This window comes from Pelophylax lessonae, assembly GCF_965119305.1.
Source record: "Pelophylax lessonae genome assembly, chromosome: 1".
In the NCBI taxonomy this organism is placed as follows: Eukaryota; Metazoa; Chordata; class Amphibia; order Anura; family Ranidae; genus Pelophylax; species Pelophylax lessonae.
The window spans coordinates 562,250,434-562,262,799 of NC_138768.1; the positions used below are offsets into that span (position 1 = coordinate 562,250,434).

General features: G+C 47.1%; 1 protein-coding gene across 2 annotated transcripts in view; it reads right to left on the reverse strand.

Annotated features, from left to right (window-relative positions):
• The window catches only part of LOC309544650 (protein FAM47E-like), a 32,231-nt gene extending 29,111 nt beyond the window's left edge, over window positions 1-3,120 (reverse strand). The window contains exon 1 of one of the 2 annotated variants that reach the window (XM_082243559.1): window positions 2,965-3,120. In XM_082243559.1, the coding sequence (XP_082099685.1) occupies window positions 2,965-3,014 (50 nt within the window). In that variant the 5' untranslated portion in view covers window positions 3,015-3,120. The remainder of the gene's footprint in view (window positions 1-2,964) is intronic. The other variant, XM_082243558.1, reaches the window with a different exon arrangement.
• Window positions 3,121-12,366: the final 9,246 nt, after the last annotated feature.

A 12,366-nucleotide genomic window follows, 5' to 3' on the forward strand; every position in this document is an offset into this window, starting at 1 on the left:
CGCTCCCCTCCAGAAAAAATGACATGCCAAATGTTGCATGTTAGGGGGTCAGGAGGCCTTAAAGCGGAAGCTCCACTGTTGAGTGGAACTCCGCTTTACTATTGAAATGGTCTTTATTGAAGAAAGGACATGCTATAAAAAAAAAAAAAAAAACTCACCTACGTGATTACAGTCTTCTAATAAATATACACTGCGCTGCGCATGCGCAGCTCCATGTGCATTTCTAGCACACTCTGACTCTGGCATGATAACATCATTCCCCACAAATCAAAAGGCTCAAAATGCGGCACCCAGTCTCCGGAAAGAAGATGCTGCCATGGGTCAGCGAGGGATTTAACCTCTGCATCGCTGGAATGAGAAGGTATTTCTGGGAGTTTAGTTCCACTTTAGCCATCATTCGCATTGGAGCAACTTGTCATGTGATTTGACAGGTCAAATTGCATGATAAGTTGTATCCTATTTCCGGCAATCGCACCATTCAAATTGGTGTCTTCCAAGTCGCAGTGACACATGGCTATGAAATCATGCTATTTCAGATGAAGTCTCACGATTTCAAAGCCGAAGTCAAATTGCGAATGAGAGCTGAATGTCATTACAAAAGTCATTTTAAATATCTTCAAATCTGCAGCTTTCATTGGTGATTCTGCCATGAGGGTGACAAGTTGTTCTCCTGCATAGTCACCTTGCCACATCTAGCTCTTGTGAAGTCTATAGGCAGCTTTGCTAACACACATTACAACATTACTGCAGTAAAGCTCTGTTCACATCTAGGCGTTTGTGTGCGATTTTCTGCTCTAAGTCTCAGCTCTAAAAACACCCAACAAGACAAATATAATTAGTTTCAATGGCCCCTGTTCACATCTGAGCGTTCTGTCGCCTTAACCACTTGCCGACTGCCGCACGACTATTTACGTCGGCAGTCAGCCCCTCACAGGCAGAGCGACGTAGGGCTACGTCGCTAGCCTGTAAGGGTTTTGGGAGCGAGCGTGCACCGCCGGATGCGCGCTCCCGCTTGGTCACGGACCCCCCGCGCGTGTGCCCGGCGGACCTGATGTCCACCGGGCACTCGCGATCATCCGTGACAGCGAGAGAAAGGCAGGCGGCTAATGTAAACAAAGCCGCCTGTCAGTCTCCTCTGTGTAAGAATGGTGATCACACGGTTCTACTATGTAGGACCGTTGATCACTGTTCTTACACATCAAGCCACAGCCAATCACAGTTATAAACACGACCCTAGGGACACACTTAACCCCTCCCTCTCAAAAAAAAGTTAACCCCTTCACTGCCAGTGTCATTTTTACAGTAACAGTGCATATGTATAGCACTGATTACTGTAGTAATGTCACTGGTAACCCCAAAAGTGTCAAAAATGTCAGTCAAGGGTCCGATCTGACCGCCGCAATGTCGCAGATCGCCGCCATTACGCGTTAAAAAAAAAAACAACAAAAATCTTTCCCTTTGTTAGTAAACGCAATAACTTTTGCGCAAACCAATCAAAATACGCTTTTTGCAATTTTTATTTACCAAACATATGGTAAAAAAAAAAAAATTGGCCTAAAATGTTAAAAAATTTTGATTTTTACATTTCTTTTTTTTGAGAATTTCATATAAAAAAATTTGAAAAATATTGTTATTTTTGCAAAATTGACACTATTTTTTTGTTTATAGTGCATGATCAAAAAATCGCACAGGTGATCAAATACCACCAAAAGAAAGCTCTGTTTGTGGGAAAAAAAGGACGCCAAATTCGTTTAGGTACAGACCGCGCAATTGTCCGTTAAAGTCACGCAGTGCCGAATCGCAAAATAGGCCCTGGTCAGGAAGGGGGTAAAATCTTCCAGGGCTTAAGTGGTTAAGCAAAACGACAGATGCTCAAAAAAGTACATGAGCCTCTTTTTTGGCAGATTACAAGTGTTTTAGTGCCGGTTCCCACTTCAGCGATGGCAGACATCACATGTGATTCGGAGCGCACTGCTGTTCAAATCACATGCGATGTCTGTGCGTTGCGAATTAAGCCATACAGATTGTATGGCTAAATTTGCATCCCATTCGGACCAAAGTCGCACAGGACCCTTTTTTTGGTCCGCACCAGAATCGGATTGCATGAGTGTTCACATCTATGCGATCCGATTCATGTCCGAAACTGACAGTTTGAACTGTGATATGCAAACTGATCTGGGGATGCATCACATGCCTGACGAAGGGGTCCTGCGTGACTCCAAATGTTGCACTGTTCCTGATGTAATCCATTTCTGCATTAAAGAGTTTCTTCGGACTGCTTTGCAAGATCCAGGGTGTGCTGGCGAATATGTATGTGCCTGTGATAGATCCAGTGTCCAGCTGGTGATCACTTCAGCACCCACAACAAATGTGCCTATATCCAGGAAGGTGTGCGATGGGAATATGAACTTTTCTGATCTGGGGTGTCGTTAACTTTGTATTGACACCCCCAGCGATACACATATGGCAGTGAGAGCTCCCTGCAAGTCGAGTGTGATGCGGGAACCCGCAGTGGATTTGCAGGGCTCCCGCATCGCATATGTGTGAACCGGCACTTACTGTTTTTCATTGGTCACTTGTTAACTCAAAACACCTGCACAAAAACGCTGCAGAAATGCCAGAAACAAACGCCTGTAAAAAAAAACAATGCCTAGATGTGAATGGAGCCTTAGGAAGCCAATCCAGAGCAATGATCCGCAGCCAACACTGGAGCAAAATGCATAGAGAGAGGAAGTGGATGAAAGAAGCTGCAGAAGATCAGCAGCCCTGAGATTAAAAATAGTGAAAAGGTTACAAAATACCATTATGATTCGCAGTGCACATAGCCAAGTAAATGTCATCCAATTAGGCTTTTCCACCTTTTGAAGCTTCTTTTAATACCAATGTTATGATTGTTCTTTGGGCTCCCCTTCATCATTGTGGAGTATATAGGAAATTGTATGTGTATATAGCACGTGTACTTACCAAGGGTGGCGAGGCTTTGAATCATTTCTCTCTCCATCCAGGGTGGACATGTCTCATCAGAACTAAATAGAAAGCAGAATTCTTATTACATGTATTGCAGCTTCCAAATACACAGGGAATATGACCAGTAGGTCATTACTGACCACAGATTGCACTGTCACATATCATAATCTGTAATATAATGCAATAATCTGTAACAGTATATAAAGTGTACCTAGCTCTCACACTTTCAGCACCAGCCAGCTTTTGTATTGCCTTCCATTTTGGTTCCCATGGTAACCATGGCATCCCTAGCAACCTTTGTATACAATGGCTCTTTTTGATGAGGTCACTAAAGCTGGCCAGTTCTCAGGTGCACGCCTGGCTTCTAATTTTTTACAGCCGGTTTCTTCAGCAGGGGGCAGTTAGTGTTCTAGTGGGTCAGTGTAGAATTAATTTACATAATATCAGACGTTTGCCTGAGATAGTTAGCAACTGGCGTGTTTCTGGAAACAAATATGGAAATGAAATCACATAGCGCACCATGAGCGCCATCTAGTGGCGGAAAGAGGGAACAGCAGAAAAGACAAGAAGAGCTGTGCTGAGAAATGTGTAGAGCAGGGTTTCTCAACCAGAACCTTAGGGTTCCTACTGAGGTTGCTAGGGGTTCCTTGGGAAATGGGCAATTTCTGCCACTCAGATAAGTTCCCAATGACACCATTGCTCCTTTTAGATATCTGTAAGGGGGTAATTCTTCCCAATGATGACAAGAGTAAGGAGCATTCTTCCCACTGACTGTCACATAATGTATTATGAGTTGTAGATTTTACATTTTTAGCACAGGTTCCCCGAGGGCCGAGGCCAGAAATTCAAGCGGAGTTCCACCCATTTTAATAAGTTGAGATGTACGTAATCCCCTTTAAATATTTTTTTACCAATGCAAACTATTTTTTTTCTTTGTTGTAAGGAAATACCATTTTTCTTCTTTATTCATCCACACTTCCGGGTTCTGCTACCTATAGGCAATTATGTCACTCGGCGATTCGCAAGGGCTCCTGGGATAGCGGCGCCATGTATCCCAGCAGCCCTTGCAAATCTCCTAGTGACGAAATATCGCGTTATTTCCAGACCGCCACCAGCTGTTCTCAGGGATATATTGCATTCAGTCCACGCTCTGCCCTGCCTCCTTTCAGTGAGCTCTACGGAATGTAATGCTTTCAGTCCCCGCTCACTGAGAGGAGACGGGGCAGAGGCGGGGCTGAGGGCGGACTGAATGCAATACATCCCCGAGAACAGCTGGTGGCGGTCTGGAAATAATGCGAGATTTCGTCACTAGGCGATTCGCAAGGGCTCCTGTGATAGCCTGCGTCAGGTATCCCAGCAGCCCTTGCGAATTGCCTAGTGACAAAATCTCACGAGCTCTATGGGATGTAATGCTTTTAGTCCCCGCTCACTGAGAGGAGGCGGGGCAGAGCGCAGACTGAATGCAATACATCCCCGAGAACAGCTGCTGCCGGTCTGGAAATAACGTGAGATTTCGACAGTAGGCGATTCGCAAGGACTGCTGGGATACATGAAGCCTCTATCCCAGGAGCCCTTGCGAATCACCGACTGACGTAATCGCCTATAGGCAGCAGGACCCGTAAGTGCAGATGAATAAAGAAGAAAAACTGTATTTCCTTACAAAGAAGAAAAAAAATAGTTTGCATTGGAAAAAACATATTTAAAGGGGATTACGTACATTTCAACGTAATAAATGGGTGGAACTCCGCTTTCATTTCAAGGGTTCCTCTGTGTTGAAAAGGCGGAGAAAGGCTGGTGTAGACTGTGATGTTTGTATCTTTGGTATATAAAATACAGTGGTTTAGCTGTGGTGAGGAATGAATGAGCCACCCTGTATGCAGGGGCCGTCATCTGTTCCTAACCGCAGGTGACCGCTGGATATATGGATAAATGCAAACATAATGGCCAGGGCTGCTGTTAGAAATCACTGGGCCCCATACAGCCTACCTGGCAGCCACCCCCCCCCCCCCAATACGTCAAGGCAATATTTTCACTACAAATACACTAAAATCATTATTAGCGGACACAAACATAACAGAGAACCTGTGTGAATTAGCCCTTTTTAATTGTTTTTTACATTTCTTAAAAGTGAAAAATGTTTACAATTATTTTATTTTACAATTTTTTTATTATAATGTTTAATTGTTTTTTTTTTTTACAATTTGCTATTTTTTTTACAGGACATGGAAGCCTGCAGTGATGCAGGAGGAAGGGGGGAGGGGGGTCGGCACAGTGAAAAGGGGGCACACGGGGGGAGGGGAATCAGGAGCAGGCAGAACAGGGAGGGGGATTGGTGTCAGAGAAGCAATTACAGGAACAATGCCCTGTGTCTGTGTCTTCCCTTGCAGCAGCTGAAAGCTGGCAGGAGGGGGAGAAACTGACTTTCAGCTGCTGCAGAGAGCTGCACAGGGCTTCCTTCTGTAATTGCCCCTCCGCCCAATTGCACCGATTCCCAATGCTGTTGGGCCCCCCTGTGTGCCCCGGCCCCCTACAGGAGGACTGGTGGTCGCCCCCCCATCAGCGGTCCTGGCGACAGACTGTTATTGCTATATACAGGGTTGGCAGCCACAACTGTTCGCATACACCTCTCATCCCAACCGCAAGAATCCACTTTATGTCCCTAAAAGCCCTTGTGAATGTAGAGAGCTCATTCACATGTGCAGCAGCCATTTCTACTTTTCTGAGGGCGTTTGACACTCTGTGAGGAGGCATTGTGAGGGCCCCTCATACTACTTAGGCCAGGGGTCCCCAACCCCTGATCCGTGGATCGGTACTGGTCTGTGGCCTGTTGATGGCCGAACCATACAGCGTAAGGTTGCCACCTCACCCATTTAAAACCAAACACATATTAGGCCCTCATTCACCTTGAACGCGGCTTTGAAATCGTGCAACCTCATTCAAACTCGTATGATTTCAAAGCTGCATTTCAGTCTGACTTCAGTGGCAACTTGAAAGACATCTGTGTGGGTTTATGCCAGCAATAGGCTGCGATTTGACCTGTCAAATTACATGTCAAATCTTGTCAACGTGAGCAGGGGCTAAATGGGTTCTGTCGCTGATTAAAGAGGAGCCACCTGTAAAAGAAATCTGTAGCTGCTGTCTTTTAAAAAACAGCCACTCACCTGTCCCAGGATGTAGCAGTGCACTCACCCCAGCCGTCTTCATCCTTTGTCCTCCCTCGGCAACACTGGCGTCTTCACTATGGCCACCCGGTTGTTACAGCTTGCGGCTTCACAGCCAGGTGCCCACTGCGCATGCGCGAGTCGCACTGCGCATTGTGAATAGTGGATGCAGTCTTCTGGGATACGTCAGTGTCCCAGAAGACTGCCAGGGGGAGGAAGGAGAACTGTCAAAATAAGGTATCTGCTTCCCTCCCCCCTGCTCCTTAAAAGTGACAATTGTGCAAGAGGAGTGGGGAACGAGTCCTTAAAGCGGAACTTTCCATTTTGGGTGGAGCTCTGATTTAAGGTGATAAATTAAAACAGGGTTCCGGGCAAAAAAAAACTATTTTAAGCTAAAAATACTCCCGGGACAGTCAGGGCTAGTGCATTTAAGCAACGATAGCCTCTGAACTGTCCCTTGTTTCACTTACCTGTAAGAAGAAATACTTACCTTGAAAATGTCTTATCCAGCGCTGCCATCTCAGGTGTGGGCAGCTGAAGCCAGAGCGTCCTCTTCTTGTCCTCTTCAGTGACGTCGGAGTCCAAGAATGCCATACTCGTCACTTCCGGGGCAGGCGTGTCACCCCTGAACAGCTTCTGGGCATGCCCAGAAGCTGTTCAGCAGGGAATGACGCAAATGCATCGGAAGTGACGAGTGACTACGGTGCAGGCGCATTGACTCCTGGGATTGATAACGCTCATCTCCCAGGAGTCAATGCAAAGGAAGAAGTACCGCCGTGCGCCGTGTCCGCAGAGGGAGGAAGAGGAAGGTAGGTAAGCATATTTTCATTAAAAACAAGGTAAGTGAAACAAAAAAAAAAATTAATTATCCAATTCTTTTGTAGGTGTTTTTAAGCTAACAGACGGTGCCCACTCCATTTTTAGATTGAAACTCTGATTTAAACTCACTTGGTGCCTCATCTGCATTAAATTAGCCTCAGAACCTTCATAATTCGTGTGTGTTTAGGTTTAAAGGAATGAGGTGGCAACCCGAGCACAGAGGGAGGTTAGCAACCACCACAGTCCCTGTGGGCTATCACAGACCGTGGTTGGTTGCCGCTCACCTCCTGCCATGCGGCTGTGTCACTGAGCCCATGTGTATCTTCTCCTAGGTCTCCCCTTGCCGGCAATGTTAACCTGTCAGCAAGATAGGGGTGGGAGGAGTTGGAGATCTGCTCTGGAGAATGGGAGTCTTTCAAATTAACAAGCAGGTAATCATCCACTTGTCAACATGATAAGTTTTATCAGCTCCAGCCCTCCGTCCAGACCTGCAGCTCCTCCCACCCCCTGCCCCGCTGACAGGTTGACATCGGCGGCGGCGGCGGCAGGGGACTGGGGAGAAGACATATGTCAGAAAACTGCCTCTACCCTTCCACAGGTAGGACTGTGCAGGGCAGGCAGACTGAAATGAGGCACTATGATTGGGCAGTGAGAGAGGGAAGGGGGGGGGAGCATGACTGTGAAGGGGCACTGTCACAGGGGGGGGGGCTGTGATTGAAAGGAGCACTGTGACAGGGGGGGCTGTAATTGCAAGGGACACTGTGATATAAAGGGGACTGCACTGTAAAGGGACACTGTAATCATTACAGTGCCCCTTTACAGTGCAGTCCCCTTTATATCACAGTACACCCTTTAAAGTGCAGTCCCCCTTTACTGTGCAATCCCCGTTAGTTACATCACAGTGCCCCTTTACAGTGCAGCCCACGTTACATCACTATGCCCCTTTGCAGTGCAGTCCCAGTTACATTAATGGGAGAACTGTGATGTAAAGGGGGACTGTGTAAATTATAAAGGAGAGTTGGGGTGTGAGGGGGGGGGGGGCTAAGGACAGAATATCCAGTCTACCCCTTGGCCCCTGGGAAAATTGGCTCCCATGAAACTGGTCCCTGATACCAAAAAGGTTAGGGACTGCTTCCTTAGGCCTCATGCACACTGGGGCTCTTGTAGACACTTCTCCGGACCAGAGAAAAGTAGCTTCGAAAACACATCTAAGCTGCATTTTTGCAAGTGCTTTTAGGCGCATCAAGCACTTTTGGGCATTTATTAATTTCATTGGCCAGAATATATATATATTGAAATAATGCTCAAGCGCTAGCGCCCTAGTGCTTAGGTGCGTTTACAAGTATTTAGGCAAGTCTCATAGATTTGCATAGTTTACATTTCCTGCCCAGGTTCAGGCAGGCAGTTGAGTGGGCAGTAAAATTGTAACTCATCCACCAGGTTTTATTGCCCCTAGCGTGAACTTAAGCCTAAGAGCTGAAAATGGCAATGGCAGCATATTGTGGACAGAAGGAAAATAAAAATTTCCCCATCTCAAAGTGTAGCACCCTCCTAGATCAGGTGCTAGAAGTGAGGAAAACCTAGTTTTTGGCTCTGCTGTTAGAAGTGGAGACTTAATTGAGTTTTGCCTACTCTGAGTTGTGCAGCTACAAGCTTGCCTGTCTCCCTCTGTCTTTCCAGAACCTGCTGGAAACAGAGTGAGAATAGAGGGCAGAATCTGAGCTAGCCCTGGATACAGCTTCAACAAATCCCTGGTCAAGAAGAATGGCCAGCAGGTGGCTGAATGGTGTATTTGAGGCTGAGAGCAGAGAGTAGCAGGGTCCTTTGCCAGTAGGAGAGCCAGTAGGAGAGCCTGGAAATGCTGTCAAACCTTCTAGGGCTTTGGAGAAGCATTTAGAAGTCCTGGATGATTCTCGCTCAGTGAGGAGCCATAGGATCACCCCTAAAGTCACAGGAACATGCAAGGCAACACCCAGAGGTGATCTTCCTGGGAGAATTGATGTCAGAATTAGGCTAAAGCTGAAAGGTCTTCAGACTGCCTGTGGATCAGATTGGTGGATCAATCCTGTCTTTCTGCTACATTCGGGGGCTCGTCAGTGGGACCCATGGATGCATGTGGCTGTTACTACTAGCAACAGTGTGAAAAATCGCAGCCAGTTACATGTGCACATTCTGTGAGCTCACCCGTAGTAATTGAGTGACTGAAGTGCTTATACTGTAGATAGGAGTCTGCAGACAGGGCCTCTTTTGACAGAGTGCAGCACCCTCTTTAAGAAGTCCTGGATGATTTGCGCTCATTGAGGAGCCATAGGATCACCACTAAATATGCAGGAACATTCAAGGTAACACCCAGAGGGGATCTTCCTGTAAGATTTAATGTCAGAGTCAAGCTGAAGCTGAGAGGGGGTCTTCAGACTGCCTGGGGGATCAGATCAGTGGGCCAATCCGGTCTGTCTACTACATTTGGGGGCAGGTCTGTGGGATGCCTATGTAGCACCCTCTAGTGTGCTAGAAGTGTAGATATAATTTTTTTTTTTGTTTAGTGTAGGTACATTTGTGCAGGCTTGGCTGGCAGTCAATCTTGTATTTTTCCTGGCTTGGGCAGAGATCCAGTGAGAGCTGGATGACTCACAGGCAGCATCACTGAGACCTCCCCCCTACTTCCCAAACTTCCTGGAAACTTCCAGAAGAATGGGAGGGGAGGTAAGGTGGACCTGCCTGGAGTATTCTGAAGGCCCTGACTAATCCCGAACCCGGGTTGGCAGGGGGCAGGCCCCCTCAAATACTCTGGGTCAGCCCAGCTGGGGAGGAGAATGTTTGGGTGGAAGCTGGAGATGGAGTGTTAAGCTGTTGGTGGCCTCTGAGGGAGCTCCCCAGTCTAGGGAGGGGGTGACCTTGGGCCTGGGCGCAGACAGGACCCTCTTCAAGACACACAGAGGTGTCCTGGCCAGGAGTCACAGGAGCAAGGGAAGGACAGCTGGAGAACACTGCCAGGCAAGTCTCCAGGAGGACAAGGAACAACCAAGAGGGCTAGTGAGTGACACACAGTCAGGAGGATTGGGAGGCATGCCTGAGAGGACTGGAATGGAGTAGTCTGGGATAAATGTAGAGTCAGTCAGGAGGACTGTGGTGGCATGGGCAGGAGAAAGGGGCATCTGCAGACAGGAGGGCTGGCAGTGCCTGAAGAGGTGATGCTGGGAGCAGTAGCCATAGATAGAAGCCTTTGGTGCTAGTTGTCCTATCTTTTTGCCCGCGGTCCCTGTCTGCAAAATGGCATTTGTCCAGATCCAGCTGTGCTGGATCTGAAACTTGTGCTAGCTGGTCCCGGAGTCATTTTTCTGCAATCAAGATTGTGCTGAGGTAGAAAAGGAAAGGGTGTGTATATACTGGAGTGTATAAAGTTGTAGTCCCTCACACGTTCTGCTGATCAAATGGACATCCCATATTATCCCTTCCCTATACAAGTTCAATTTCCCTAATAAAAAAAACAAACAAAAAGAAAAAACAAAGCTGCAAGGACTGTTTCTTGACTTAGAAGCAAATGAAAAATCAGTGTGCCTGACTGTGCAGGGTGGTATACTACCACATTCACCAGCAGCCCCTACAGAGGTAGCGCTACACCTGGAAGCAAGTGGCCATTACTACTAGCAACCATGTAAAGATTTGCAGCCAATTACATGTGCATGTTCTGTGAGCATTTGCATTTTTTTTTTAATCAATTACAGTTACTCTTGTGTTTATTGTATTACACTGCAATAGACTCTGTGAAGACATGTATGGTATGAAGCAAAACATTATTGACAGGTCTACTCCACAAGACAAGCAAGAGGAATGCAGTGGTTATGGGTAGCCAAGCACTACCGTGAGGTCCATTACAGTCAGTCATAAAAGCATGGTACCTGGTATAGGTGACTGGTCCATCGGTAGCGAGGGGGGGGTCGATGCCCTGACTTCCTCTCCAGTGCTTGGTTTTCTATATCAACCAGGACTGAACCCACTTTACCGACATCCACGACTTGGTCACGTTGTACAAGATTGAAGGAGTTCACAAGCGCACGCATTAGGTCTGCGCTATGTGCGCAGCAGGACCCCAGTCTGGTACTGGGAGGGAGGTAACAGGAGGTACAAAAGACTGGTGGAGGGGGCAGGGGCTCAGCAGTGTCCCTCATAAATGCAACCTACATCAGACAACAGTGTGTAGCGAAACAGGACAGCACCTTCCAGAGGAACTCTGTACATTTATTACTGCAAGCAGTGACACAGCTCATCTCTAAGTCAGGGACATGCCTTAACGTTAGACTTTCACAAGTTCGCAGTCCCCACCTGGTCCTGGGCATTGGTAAGTACGTTCATGGCGAAAGGTACCCCCACCCTCAGGGTGAGTGGCCCTGCCCTCATTTTGACCAGAATTTACCCAACGTTGTGGGTTTTTCTCCCCCCCCCTTTTTTTTTTATTGGGGGGGGGGGGGGTAATAAACATTTAGGGTATGTGAAGGGTGATGCAATGTGTATACTCTGGGAACACCATGTTTTTTTGGTTATGAATATGTTTTGTTTTTTTTTGCTTGGTTCTTGTAATGGTATGTCATGAAATTAATAAAAAGATATTGAAAACTAAAAAAAAAAATAAAAAAGGTACCCAACGTTAAACAATTGAGAGATCTGCTTTTGTCTCAATACTTCTCTTCTAGCCCCCTCTCATTTTGCTGGGAAATTTGGTAGCTAACCAATTAGTCCTTCTGGACTTGCAACACTGGGATCTTAAAGGAGAAGAATAGCCAAACCTGTGATCCATTTTTCTGCCTGATAGTTGGCTTCATCCCGCTGTCGGCTGACATCACAGAGCTGAACGATATAGCCGGGAACAACCCAGAAGTCTGGATCGGCACCTGGCTCAGCCTTTCTGCCAAAAGCCTGAGGCAGCCCTTCCCTCCCCCTCCACAGCCCAGCACTCCAGTGAGTGCTGCAGGGGAGAGCAGAGAGCTGCTGACTTAGTCACGGCTCTCTGCTCAGAGCAGAGGGGAAGAACTGAGCGATCAGTGGTGTTTGATCACTCAATTCTCATTGCAGAGCTGGTGGGGAACAGATGCAGCATCAGATTGAGGTTTTATCCACTAAAGCAGGGGTGTCAAACTCCAATTTTATTGTGGGCCGCATCAGCATTATGATTACCCTCAAAAGGGCCAGTTGTATCTGTAATACTAGATGTCCAAAGCATCCCCTACACTTACATAAGATGTCAAGAGCCTCTCCACCATCAGAAGTTGAGTCCCCCACCCTTCCCTACATCACAGTGCACCCCCCTTACCTTGTGCTGCTGTTAGGATAAAGCTGGAGGCATTGCTGGAAAGCAGAAAGTACAGGAGTACAGAAGGACCAGAGGAGGACTGGAGCTCTCCTGCAGCTACAGGAGAGGTGT